Source organism: Lissotriton helveticus, chromosome 9, assembly GCF_964261635.1.
Source record: "Lissotriton helveticus chromosome 9, aLisHel1.1, whole genome shotgun sequence".
Lineage (NCBI taxonomy): Eukaryota > Metazoa > Chordata > Amphibia > Caudata > Salamandridae > Lissotriton > Lissotriton helveticus.
In genome coordinates, this window is record NC_136070.1 from 1,081,137,749 (window position 1) to 1,081,151,038 (window position 13,290).

A 13,290-nucleotide genomic window follows, 5' to 3' on the forward strand; every position below is an offset into this window, starting at 1 on the left:
CAGGACGTCTCACCGGAAAGAAAACTTCATTTGGCAATTTTTTAAAATTCCCAAAGGTCAGAAAAAAGTAAATGCAAGATACGTAACTTGCCTTATATGTCAAGATAGACTGTCCAGAGGAACCGAGAAAAAATACAGTTTCGGAAACTACACAATGCATCGCCATATGACTAGGTGGCATCCTAACAACTACAGTGCTGCACAGTTTCGGAACGACCTAGATAATCTCCCTATTATGGCCAGAAGATCTGTTGTACCGGAAGTAACGGGACCAGAGGGCAGGGAGATGGTGCCAAATATACAAATGAGATTTGGTGAAGTAAAACACATCTGCGTATTTTGCGATGGATTCATTTGCTACGGAGAAAGAAGCATCACTCTGATCAACAGAGCTATTGACTATCATATGCAAGTTTGTACGAAACGCCCAAAATAATAAATACTTTTTTTTTGTTTTGTTGCTCCTGTTGAGCCCTTTACAATGAATCGTTTTCATTGCCCCCTCCAAGAAAAACCCCAAAAAATATAAAACTGTTCAGAAAAATTCAAAAAAAGTAAAAAAATGTTCTGAAAAAAAATAAAAAAAATATAAAACAACAAAAACAATAAAAAAAAAAGTTCTTTTCAGAACTACCTCCCCGTTATTAAAAAATTGGTACAATATTTGGAACTGTGCCAACCTCTATTTCTCTTAGTTCGCTTCCCAGTTCGCTCGCCGGTACGCGAACCGGAAGCGAACCAAAAACAGTAAGTATAAGGGAAGGAAACAGAGACTTATGTTAAAAGAAAGACAGCTATAGGGGAGTAAACTAGAGATACTATTACCCGTAATCCACTGCTGATGATGTCACATATTACATCATTCATGACATGCTCAGTGACATCATCAGCAGAGGATTGCGGGTTTTTTGGCAACGTGCCTTATCCACGGTTTAATAACGCTGCCTTTTGCTTTATATAAGTTTTCAAATTGTATGAAATATATACCAATAGGTCGTTATGAACCTTTAGGTAGTGCTTTTCTTCATGAGGTCTGGTCGCTTCCATACACATACAGATGTTTCAAAGATGATCAAGAAGTTTATCTGAATGGAGAGGAATGCACTGAGACGCCAGATCATTCACTAATGTGTAGGCACATACAGTTACACGGTTCATGCAACAAACACCGACCAAATATGGCTTGCGTGTTGCAAGGCACGCCAGTTCCTGCTATCATCCCCACGTTCAAGTTGTTGGAAAATGGTAGTTATTTGATGCTCAATAATAAAGATTGTTCTGAGTTAATTAAAAGTATTCCTTTTATCGTAACAGTAAGTGAACGGGTTATTTGCTGCAGAAATGTTCTATTTCCTCCCACACATGAACATAGGGAGTTTTCAATTTGGCCACAAATACCAACCTTGGGAGAGATTTCAACGGCATGGCAAGAATAAGAGCTCTTTTGTCTCCGAGAGAGGTGGCCTTGAGTTCGGCCCGTGAAACTTTCGTGCTTCACATAGCGAACACCCGTACAGAGGTGCAGACCCTTTTCAATTCACATTTGCCTTTCAATTTCAGCAAGATGGTTCGGACTATCTTTAACGCATCCTCCACAAAGGCCCTGGCGCACTTTTTTAAAGTTGTTACCAGTGGTCTCGTGACTTCATTTGAGAAAATCTTTGGAGTCATCCCTGCTTTCTTTCATTCCATTTTCTCCACTCTGCTTCGTGGATTGGCATTTTTACTTGCATTACCAGCGGACGCTCTTGTGCTTTTTTACATTTTTAAATATGGATGTCCCTCCTATGCAACCTCCCACCCTGCAGCTGCTGACACTGTTCCGCAATCGCATGCTAGAATATTATGGCACAATGCCGTTGGCGATATTAAGCACGGCATATGGATTATCTTTTCGATTCTCCTACTTCACCTGTGTCCAGCCTGTATTTCACTGCCTGACCTGTGATTTCGATTGGTCCATTGATTTGTGTCTCTGCGGACCGGTTTCTCCTGACGTCGACTTTAATCAGCTGATGACTCCTATCATTACTCACGAGTTGGTTTGTCCTGGCGAAAGGATTATGGCTGTGGCATTGATGCATGGACTACTTGGTCCCTGGAATTTACTGGCGGCAGCACAGTCTTTCTTGGAACAGAGCTTTCTTGAAAACCCACCGAGCTGTCCTCTGATGGTGATAGAGGATCCGGTGCTGGGAGAGCACGTATGTTCTTTTCCGCTTTTAAATTGGATGGCTGAACTGTTTTCGGATGAAGACGGTGACTTCCTATTGGAGGCTGTTGCAGCTTATTTTGCATACACAGTTATGTCATAGACCTTTTTCATGTTTGATATGCTGAGTACTAGCATTTCATTGACAATTGATTGACTTATTTGTCAAGTTTTTATTATTTACCTTGCCTATTGGCTTAAGACTCGATAAAGTACTTGGCTGTTTTATTTTTCTTTAGCATTACATTTTCCTAGTTTTTAATGCTTTACCTTGTGGACCGTCCACATATAAACTTGCAATCTGCTCTCATGAGATGGCACTTCTATTATCTTATTCAGTTCGTTTCCGGATCATGGGGAGGTGTCATCTAGGTCCTGGATATCTTTACACCGTGTTAAGTTGGCATGGGCTCATTACCGGTTTAAACGCCATTTTTCCTTTTTTGCAACTTCTGCACACGACACTTAGTTGTTGCTTTAGCTTTCCACCTAGTAGTTCATCGTGGTTTACATGAGAATAATATGTTATTGCTCTACTATCTGCTTTGCTTGTTAAACTATATCTGTACAGCGAGTGCTAAAGTTTCAAGAACAACACAATACAGAATTGTTATGAGGTCTGATCTCCACGACTTCATACTCATAACATAAGTGCAACTTCTGCCAATTCTGGGCATGAGGCGGGTTTTATATTGCTTTGCCGAACACACATACACAACAGTTGATGCGGTTCACATGAAGAGAGCGCTGGTGTATGCTGATGTGATTCCTTCAAATCTAAGACACTAAAGTATGGGCACGCCCTAAACCAACACAAAGAGACCTTCTTAGCAAATAATATAATATGTGTATTAGGGAGGGTGAGATATAAGCAGCCGCAGGCCGTGGAGGGAGTTACGGTGAGGCAGGGAGGCGGGGAGGGGGAGAAGCAGGGTGGAGCCCTCTCTACCCTGCCCCTCCCCCTCCCCGCCTCCCTGCCCCACCGTAACTCCCTCCACGGCCCGCGGCTGCTTATAAGTGTTGCTAACTCTTATTCATTTACAGCATGTTAACATACTGTCACCATTCGCTTTTTATGTACTAGTAACTATGCTGGTAATTTTGCTACTGATAATATGTGTACTTGTATTCTCCACCCTGCTTCTCCCCCTCCCCGCCTCCCTGCCTCACCGTAACTCCCTCCACGGCCCGCGGCTGCTTATATGTGTTGCTAACTCTTATTCATTTACAGCATGTTAACATACTATCACCATTCGCTTTTTATGTACTAGTAACTATGCTGGTAATTTTGCTACTGATAATATGTGTACTTGTATTATCTAAGATACTACGCCTGAGAAGACGGCATTAGTAAATAAACATTTCAAATACACATGTGTTCTTCTTAACTCCATGTTCTGGTTTCTAAGAAATATATAACGACCGACTGTTCATGAGTTCCACGTATCCTGAGGTACTATAAGTTCATATTCTGGATTGTCTAAACATTGAGAGTTTGTTATATCCAATGTGACACTGTACCTAGCTTGCTAAGGGGTTTTTGATTACTAACGTGAGTTTTGGGACACCCTAATTCGCCGAGGTTCCAATCCTCTGTCCACAGTTCTGTGTGAGAACAGAAACCCTGCGACAGGGGCACCCCCGACCCTTGCTGGAGCTTCATCACACTTGCGATACAACTCCAGCAATGCGCCACCTTTACGGCACAGATACATCACGCATCTGTGCTGTTTTTGCCCCATGATGCGCCGCATTGTAAATGCAGCACACCATAGGTGACGGAACAGCGGCACAGAATGACTAACACATCCCTGGTGATGCGCCAGTCATCATAAATGTATCCCTATGCTTCTTATCTTGTTAGAGATGAACCGCCATATGTATCATCAAAGTTTTTTGCATTTCCTAAATAGCGAACTTTAAGGAATAAATAGCGATTCTTTACCATTCCTAGTTTGCGATTAGCTATTTGCTAATTACAAATTACCCATTCATTTCCTTCATTTCCATAGGGCGGTTGGACTCACTTTTAGCTCGAACGGCTGAATGGATTTCCACGAAACTTGGCAAAATTGTAGGGACTGGTAGCCCGATGTGCCTTTGCTATGTCTCAAGATATATGCTCCAGTGGTTTTTACGAAAATTAACTTTGAAAAATATATATTGGGCTACATTGGCCTATATATATGTTGGAGCCCAAATGTAGCCCAATGTAGCCCAATGAAGCCCAATGTAGCCCAATGTAGCCCAAAGAGTGCCGCCAGACACACAAAAAAACAAATGTAGCCCAAATATCAGCCAGATGTAGCCCAACTATAGCCCAGTGACAGAATGACCAATCAGCTTCGCAAACCTCCGTTACGCGAAGCGGAGCGCTGTTACAGATATATATCTTTTTTTGAACGTTAATTTCTCAAAATCCACTGGAGCACATATATTGAGACCTAGCAAAGGCACATCGGGCTACCAGTCGCTAATATTTTGCCAAGTTTCGTGCAAATCCATTCAGCCGTTCGATTATTATTATTATTATTTTTTTTGCCCCGCGGGGCCCTTTTAAAACCTCCACATCAAACCTAGGGGGTCAGCGAGGATCTACTATGCCCCCTTATGGTTATTTCCCCCTTTGTTTTGGCCTCCTCTTGTCTCTCGATCCTACCGAGAGACAAGATGGCGGCCGCTACGGACTTTTTGGAATGTTGACAGACGCCAGAGAACCAATCAGCTTCGCTTCACAAAGCTCCGTTGCGCGAAAAGTACGCGTCCTGGGACGCTGCCCGGTCCGCTGTTACAGATATATATCTTTTTTTAAACGTTAATTTCTCAAAATCCACTGGAGCACATATATTGAGACCTACAAAAGGCACATCGGGCTACCAGTCCCTACAATTTTGCCAAGTTTCGTGCAAATCCATTCAGCCGTTCGGGCTAAAAGTGAGGCCAACCGCCCTATGGAAAACTCAATGTTAAAAACACGTTTTGGGACCCCCCTTTTTTCTCGGCCCCCCCTTGACGAACCCCCCCCAAATTTTCAAGGGCTGCTCAGAAACAAAATGTGCCATTTTCCTGAAAATTTCAGCCAATTCCGTCCACAAACGCCAGTTATTAGACATAGAATTTTCAAAAATCCCATAGGGAAAAAATCCTAACTATATATACCTACTGGCGACCGCCAGTAGGTAATATATATATATATATATATATATATATATATATATATATATATATATATATATGTATATATATGTGTGTGTGTATATATATATATATATATATATATATATATATATATATATATCCATTCTCGCGTCCTCCAAAGATCCCGTGATCAAGGAGAGTGTATCGCCGAAACGCGTTGGGACCTTGTTCCAGATGCCTGATTTCATGCTGTAAGGAATCAAATAAAGAAACCTTGGACCACATTTGATTTACTGTGGTAATTGACCTCGGATTGGAGTGCATCGACGTGACCTTGTTACGTTCTGTGTTTGTGGATATATATACATATATATAGTTTAAAGAACTTTCCAAGACAAAATAAATTGTGACAATGACACCGCTTGGTTGGCATTTGTCTAGTGTGTGAAATATTTTATTGAACAATTGTTTCTTATGGTAGGTGTTTGATGGTAAAGAAGAAGTGGAGAAACAGCATCGAGAGAACATAAAAAAGTTAAACAGCGTGGTTGAGCGACAAGAAAAGGAACTCACACAACAGCAGGCTGACATAGAAGAACTTCAAGAAAAGAACCGTAGTCTTCAGGCTGCACTTGATAGCTCCTTCAGGTAGATAATAATTTCTCATGACAGGACATAAAATGTGTCGGATGATCGCATCATCATGTAGTGTACTTTGAATCAAGATCACAGGCTTCATTCTTGCCAGTCATTTAAAAAAAATAGAGCCATGCGGGTTTCTGGTAGAAGATGAATGTGGCATTTCTCCTGGAAGCAGAAAGAAAAGCTGAAGAATTTGAACGGAGCATGACTTAGGAGATTCAACTGAGTCTGGTAGCAAAAGCATTAAGCAAGGCTTAAAATATTTTAAAATATGTTTTATCTAATAAATAACAATAAATATGTCTCTATTCGATATCTAGTTTTATCCTTTAAATTAATAGATTATGGGTTCAATGTCCATTTTATATTTATTTCCTTGCACATTTCAGATTTTTAGTTTGAGTGTTGTAACACTGCTTATTAGGGATTGTCAGTTGGCATATAGTTTGGATCATTAATTAATGTACTGAGAACAAAGTTAATAATCTCTTTGTTTCTTCAGAGAACTTGCAGAACTTCACAAAGCTAATGCAGCAAAATTCAGTGAAGCACAAGAGGCAGCTTTAAGTTGTGAGATCAGAGCTAAAGAAGAACTTTGTCTGGCACTCGAAAAAGCGCAGGAGGAGGGTCGCCAGCAGCAGGAAGCTCTAGCACTTCAGGTTTGTTTGCAGATCACCTTTTCAACTACAGTCAAGTTCAGTAATGTTAATTTGGCTGTATCCATGTCATTGCTCGAATACAGCTTTAAAAACCTGTTGCACAAGAAAGTGACATACTGGACATGCAAAGCTCAAGACAAACAGTACAGAACCCACTGGTCCCCAGTAATTTTCTGTGCTTGGAGTTCGTACTGTTAATTAGATGCACTGAATGAAGGCAGAGGCTGAAACTCTAAAACAGTGTGAGTTAACATTCCTTTTTGGTATGAGCAACTTATCCACACAAGTTGTCTTTCCAAATCACAAGGCAAGGTATATATGATCATTGGCCTTCTACTGGGACTGTGTGAATATACCTGTAAATACCAAACGATTTCACTGTCACTCCCTTCTGGCATCTACTCCATTTGAGGGGCGAGAATATCACAAGTCATGTAAGATCATGTATATACTGATGAGTTCTCTGTATTATGTAGATTTGTCTCCAGCTTCATCAAGGTGACTGGAGTGGTCAAATTGATCTTAAAACAGTATTTTTTTTTATTGCAGTGCAGCTTCACAGTGTCTTTCATTTTGTTGACAGAATTGATCATTTTCGGTACAATTGCGATTTTGCCAGATATCGCAATTGGAAGCTCTTTCTTTGTACATGGTAGAGATGGGAGCCATTAAAAAAGTGTCTTCTTTTCTTCTATGGATTGCTTGGTGAAAACATTTCTTTTTTCTAAAGAAGCATGGCACAACCTTTTGACAATTATTCTGCTTTAGAATCTGGTAATCCAGATTAGTAATGCAAAAGCCATGCCAACCTCGTTGCATGTCATCCATTATTTGAAAGCCAGTCTGAACACTTAAAAAGGAAAAGTATTGTATTCAATAGAGCGCCGTTTCGCTGATGTAAAGAAGTGATGAATTCTATGTTAGACTCTTCATCCTACATCTCCCCAGATCATTTTCCCGTAGCATCAAATGCCATCACGGGTTATCATTCTGCAGAATGCCTGTATTTATATGAGACCTGTGCAGCAATTTTGGAATACCCATGGAGCCAATATTACACACTGCAGTTGTTCACAAGGAGATTTTTTGTCAAGAATATTGCAGTTGTTTCAATGTGTTAAAAATCAGGTCACCAGTTGGCAGAGGTATGCTCCCTGTCCAAGTAGGGACCACAATCCTAGTACGGGTAAGTCACAACACAATCCCAAATTATCCCGTGCTCACCCCCTGGTAGCTTGGCAAAGAGCTGGCAGGCTTAACTTAGAAGACCATGTGTAAAGTATTTGTGGTATAATACCACAAAAAGACTCCACAACAGTATAGGAAAATAGAGAATATTTGTCGGAGTAAAACAAGACCAAAACTATCAAAATCCATCTAGTAGAAGTCGAGATTTTGTATGTTGAAGAACTAAATGTAATAAAGCGCTTAGAAGCAGGTAGCCCTAAAAAGGTTACTTGAGGCCTAGTGCAAATTCAGGCTGACTGTGGTGGAGCACGAGCCAGCTACAGGGACCCACTTGGCCGGCTGAACACAGAATCTTGGATCCGGAATCACAGTCTGTGAGGTGAGGCTTTGCGCCGGTTCGAAAAGGCTGGGCGAGGCTTAATGTCCTTTGGCGTCGGTTCTGAGAGAGGTCAGATGTGAGGCGAGATTTTGCAGGGCTTCGTGCTGCGTCAGATATGGCAGAAACTCATCTACAGAACCCACTTCTGAGGCCCAGAACTTTGAGGAGGCACCTCAGGTAAGGGTAGGACTTAAAGAAGGCAGAGTCCAGCACCACCAGCAGAATTTCAGGAAGTCTTTTGTGTCCCTGAGACTTCAGAAACAGGAGGCAAGTTAACAAGCCCCTGGAGAGCAATTTTGAGGGAAGGCAGAAACCAGCTCTCCTTCCAGTAGAGGCACAGAGCAGCAGGGCAACAAGCAGAAAAATAGTCCAGTTTAGTCCTTTGAGCAGTACCATAGTTCTTCTGGCAGAGATTCAGTGTAGGGGTCTGAAAGTGTCTGATTTGGGAGGGTCAGAGACCCAGTACTTCTACCCAAATGTGCCTTTGAGGTGGGGGAGACTTCAAAGAGTGGTTTTGAAGTGCACACGCACCCCTTTCAAGCCAGTCCTGACTGCCAAGTTATCTATGGGGATCACCAGCCATTTTTGTAGCACTGGCAGTCAGGGTCATTACTCCTTGATGTCCGGTGTGAGCCCCCTTACCCCCCGTCTGCCCAGGTCAGTCATAGAAATGCAGATTTTTGCAAGGGAGTTTTCAGCCACCCCTGTCCTTCCTGGGCTTATGGCTGTTAGGAAAGAATGCTTAAATGGGATCTGTCTCTCCGTCCCGATGTCTGTTTGAGACAGGTTGCATATCGCATAGTTCAAATTTAAGAGCAGGAAAATGCCCACTGTCTGAAAGTGGCATTTCTTTACTTATAGTGTTGAATCCAACCTTACCAGCAAAGCGCATTTATCACTACTATTCCCCCATACCAAACATGATAAAGATACTCCCCTGGGATCAGGGATGACCACTTAGGAGCACATAAGGGAAGTCCCAATGCTAGTCTCTGAGGGGAGTAGGCCTCACCGTAGTGAAGAACTAAATATACCGTTTTTCATTACTAGGACAGGTAAAGTATACAAGCACATGTCCTTCCCTTTGCTTACTTAGCACCCTGCCCTTTGGGTTACCAGGGGCCGTCCTTTTGGGTGACTTGTATGTAATAAAAGGGGGAGTTCAGGGATTAAAAAGTAATTTTACCTGCTAAGTCACAGTGAAAGCCAACTGCAGGCGCTGCCATGGCAGGCCTGAAACATGGTTAGGGGGCATTTTGAGTGTGCCCTGGGTCCCTGCCAATCAGGTCCCCAGGGCCTGTGTTCTTTCCGTAACCTGTGCCATTGTTTCCACAATTGGTACAACCCTGGCCTACCAGTCCCTTGTAAGGGGTACCTATGGTACCAATGGCGTGGTGGCCAGGGAAAGGCCCCTGAGGGCTGCAGCGAGTATTATGCCTCCCTCCGGGACCTCTCACCAGAAACATGCACCACTGTTATTGTAGCCTGCGTATTATTGTGCAGCTAAATGTGAAGAGTCATCATGGCACGCACCCCTGTGTGCCATGCCTGTCAAGCACTGCATGAAGTCTAGGTATGTCACCCTTAAGTCAGGGTGCGCTATACCTCATGTAAGGACCTATCTGCATGAACAGACAGGCCTCTAAAATATCTAAGGCCATTCTTAGGTATTAGAAGTGCACAGTAAAGTCATACTGAGTATATGGTCTAGAAACTGGGCACTACAAGTTTCCTAGTACCATAATGGGTTTAGTGAATCCTGTTTTTTTTCTATCAAACATCTAAAAATAATAAACCTGCTCCGATTCCAATGTCAGATTTACTATTCCATGCACTCAGGGGTTCCCTGAACCAAACCAACCACTGGTGGGTTCCTGACTGGTGAACACCAGCCTACCACCACGAGACAAGTTTCTGGACCCCTGGGGTGGGAGCCTTCGAACCCAGGGCCCAGAAACAAAGCCTTGACCTGTGGGGTGTTTACACCTTCCCCAGGTCAGGAAGAGCCATCCGTGAAGGGTGAACTTTAAAGGCCTGGTCACATTTGCAACGCAGCCCCCAGCCTTTCCTTCTATCCGGAGCAGGCCTTCTTCCTCTCTCAGCCCCTTTTCAGCGGGAAGACAGGTGGGAAACTTTAGCAAGCCCAGGAGGTGTGCCGATCTCTGCCAACTCCACCCCTCAGCTGGGGAACGTGAGGTGGAGCCCACTCCTCTGTGCCCGCCATCTTGCTGATGGGGGGCATCCCGCAATTGGGGTTAGGGAATGGTCTCACTCCCTTATGTGGGTAAGTACACCAAGGGTGTATTCATCCTAAAGTCAGTAGCCCATTGGCTACTATCTCGAGACCCCTAAAACGCCCCCTGAATATAGTATTTAGGGGGCAGCCCAGAACCCAGGATTTTAGAATTGATGACCTACGAAGACTGGAACCCGAAGACGTTGCAGCAGTGAAGACTCTAGACCTAACTGACTTGGCTCCAGCCCTACCAGCCTGCCTGCAGCTCCGATCCTCCCTGCGAAGAACACAGTGGCTCCAAAAAGGTCAGAAAACCTCCAGACTTGGTGAGGACTGATCCCTTCTTTCAGTAAAGACTCAAGACTCTTCAGGACAGTGGCCCTGTCCACAAAAGGCGATCAAGACCTTGCAAAACCATGAAACCCTGCTCAGGGACTTACCTCTGCCCCGCCGTCCACGACCCTTGTCCAGAGAGTTCAGCGGTCCTGAAGTAGTTCCCCAGCAGTCCTGACCTCCAAACCATTGAGGGGTGTCACTTCCAAGTTCCAGTGTCAATGCCTGCATCTCTTCACGACAAACCCACTTCAACCGCAACCTTCCTCTAAGGAGGAAACCCAACGCCAGAAGACACCCCTGCCGCCTCCAGCCCTGTGTCGTTTCGACCAGTTCCAAAGGTGTCCTGACGTCCACCTGCATTCGAAGTTACTTACCTGGCTGTTGGGTTCCCTCTTATGACTTCCGGACAGACGCCTGCAGCCCAGGACCGATTTTGAAGATCTCCATAGAACTGTATTGGGCACCTGACACTGCGTAAGGACTCTGCACCCGGCAGCCCCTGTGCCGCTGGTGGTGCAGCTTTGAGGTTGCCTTGGATCCCCCTTTGCCCTCACCTAAACCCCAAGAGATCTTCGTCCTGGCCCGAGTGGCCTGCCCGTGTGAAGCCTCCAACCGTTGTGCCCCCAGTCCCCATTGTCTAGCATTGGCACCCCTGCATCCGACCTCTCGAGAGCTGCTGGTGGTGCACCTTGAGTGCAGAATTGAACTTTGGGGAACCTTGGTTCAACCCCCAAAAGGAGGACACTGTTTTACTTGCCTGCAATTGCTAACTTCGTTTTCCCCATAGGATTGCATGGTGTGCTTTTTCTCAGAAAAGTGTTGACTTGTATTGCAGCAAAGTAACTGGGTGTCTGCATATAATTTGTCCTGCTTACTAATGTACTTCAATGCCTAACCTGTGTTCTTTGTGTGCTTTGCACTAAACTAGAAAAGTAACTGGAAAATAACCAGAAAGTGATCTAAAGTAATTACAAGTATTCTAAAGGATTTACAACACATTTCCTATTCTGCAAAGTAACTTGTATGCTTCTACAAAACCAGTACACACCGTGTTTTGAAAAGTATTATTGTTATGAAAATATCACTTACTTGCTACTTAGTAAATCTTGGTTCTAGTAATAAAAATAACAAAATAACTTTTTGTACAAACAATTGGTCTGGATTCAGTCTTTGAGTGTGTGACATCATTTCATGCCTGAGTGTGTACAATAAAGGTTTAACACTACCTCTGATAAGCCTGACTGCTCAACCCTCTTGCCACAAAAGAGAGTAAGGTATTATCAACTTTAGCCTCTGCTATACCTCTGGGGAGCCACTGGACTCTGTGCACACTATACCATACTTTGGTATATAGTATATACAGAGGCAGCTTCCTACAGAGGGCTACTTATGCGCGTGGCACAATCGGTGCTGGGACCCCACTAGTAGCATTTAATTTACAAGCCCTGGGCACCTTTAGTGCACATTACTAGGGACTTCTAAGTAAATTAAATATTCCAATTGGGTACGATCCAATGTCACTGTGTTTCAGGGGAGAGAGTACAAGCAATTTAGCACTGATTAGCAGCACTAAAGTGCACAGAGGACTAGAACCAGAAAACATGGGTACAGAAGAATGGAGAGATGCAGGCAAACATTCGGGAGAAGACCACCCTAAGGCTGTCAGGTTTAACATGAGAGTGGAGAGAGCTACCCAACCCCCTGGGATCGCTCTTCACTTAGGCAGAAGTACCTGGAGAGACCGTCCGCATTGGCTTCGTCTGCCCCTGGGCGATGGTCCATCGTAAAGTCCATTCCCTGTAGTGAGATCGACCACCTCAAGAGTTTGGGATTCTCCCCATCGTGTTCATGAGCCATCTGAGGGGCATGCGGTCGGTCTGAACTAGAAAGTGAGTCCCAAACAGGTATGGTCTCAACTTCTTAAGGGCACAGACCACAGCAAAAGCTTCTCTTTCATTGGCCCTCCACCTCTCTTCCCTTGAAAGTAGCCTCTTGCTAAGGAAGGCGACTTACTGGTTGGTCCTGGCCCTCCTCATTCAGTTGTACTAAGACTGCACATATACTATGGTATGAAGCATCCCTCTACACGATGAACCCCTTGGAAAAATCAGGGCCCCTCTGAGCATCGGTGCTGTGCACATGGCTTTCTTTAGAAAATCTGAGGCTCTCTGACACCCTCTGTCCAATTCACCTACCTAGGCTGCTGCTTAGAAGTCAGCGCAGTTAACGGGCCAGAATTGTGCCATATCTCTTAACAAATTGGTGATAATAGTCAGTGAGGCCCAGGAAGGCCCTCACTTCTGTTTGGATTTTAGGTGGTTCCCAGGCCATGATGGTTTCTTTCTTGACCTGGAGGGGTTGCACCTTGCCTCCGCCTGCCAGGTGTCCCAGATACATCTTGGGACTCTGCCCAACCTGGCACTTACTGCCTTTGATGGTCAGGCCCGCCTGTGGCCGGGCCCGAAGCACCTCCTCGAGGTGGTGCAGGTGTTCCTCCCAG

General features: G+C 44.2%; 1 protein-coding gene across 1 annotated transcript in view; it reads left to right on the plus strand.

The window, feature by feature from the left end:
• LOC144782234 (TATA element modulatory factor-like) overlaps positions 1 to 13,290 on the plus strand; it is a 316,861-nt gene that overhangs the window by 137,043 nt on the left and 166,528 nt on the right. The window contains exons 7-8 of the mRNA XM_078661477.1: positions 5,832 to 5,998; positions 6,495 to 6,651. Coding sequence (XP_078517603.1) covers positions 5,832 to 5,998; positions 6,495 to 6,651 — 324 coding nt within the window. The remainder of the gene's footprint in view (positions 1 to 5,831; positions 5,999 to 6,494; positions 6,652 to 13,290) is intronic.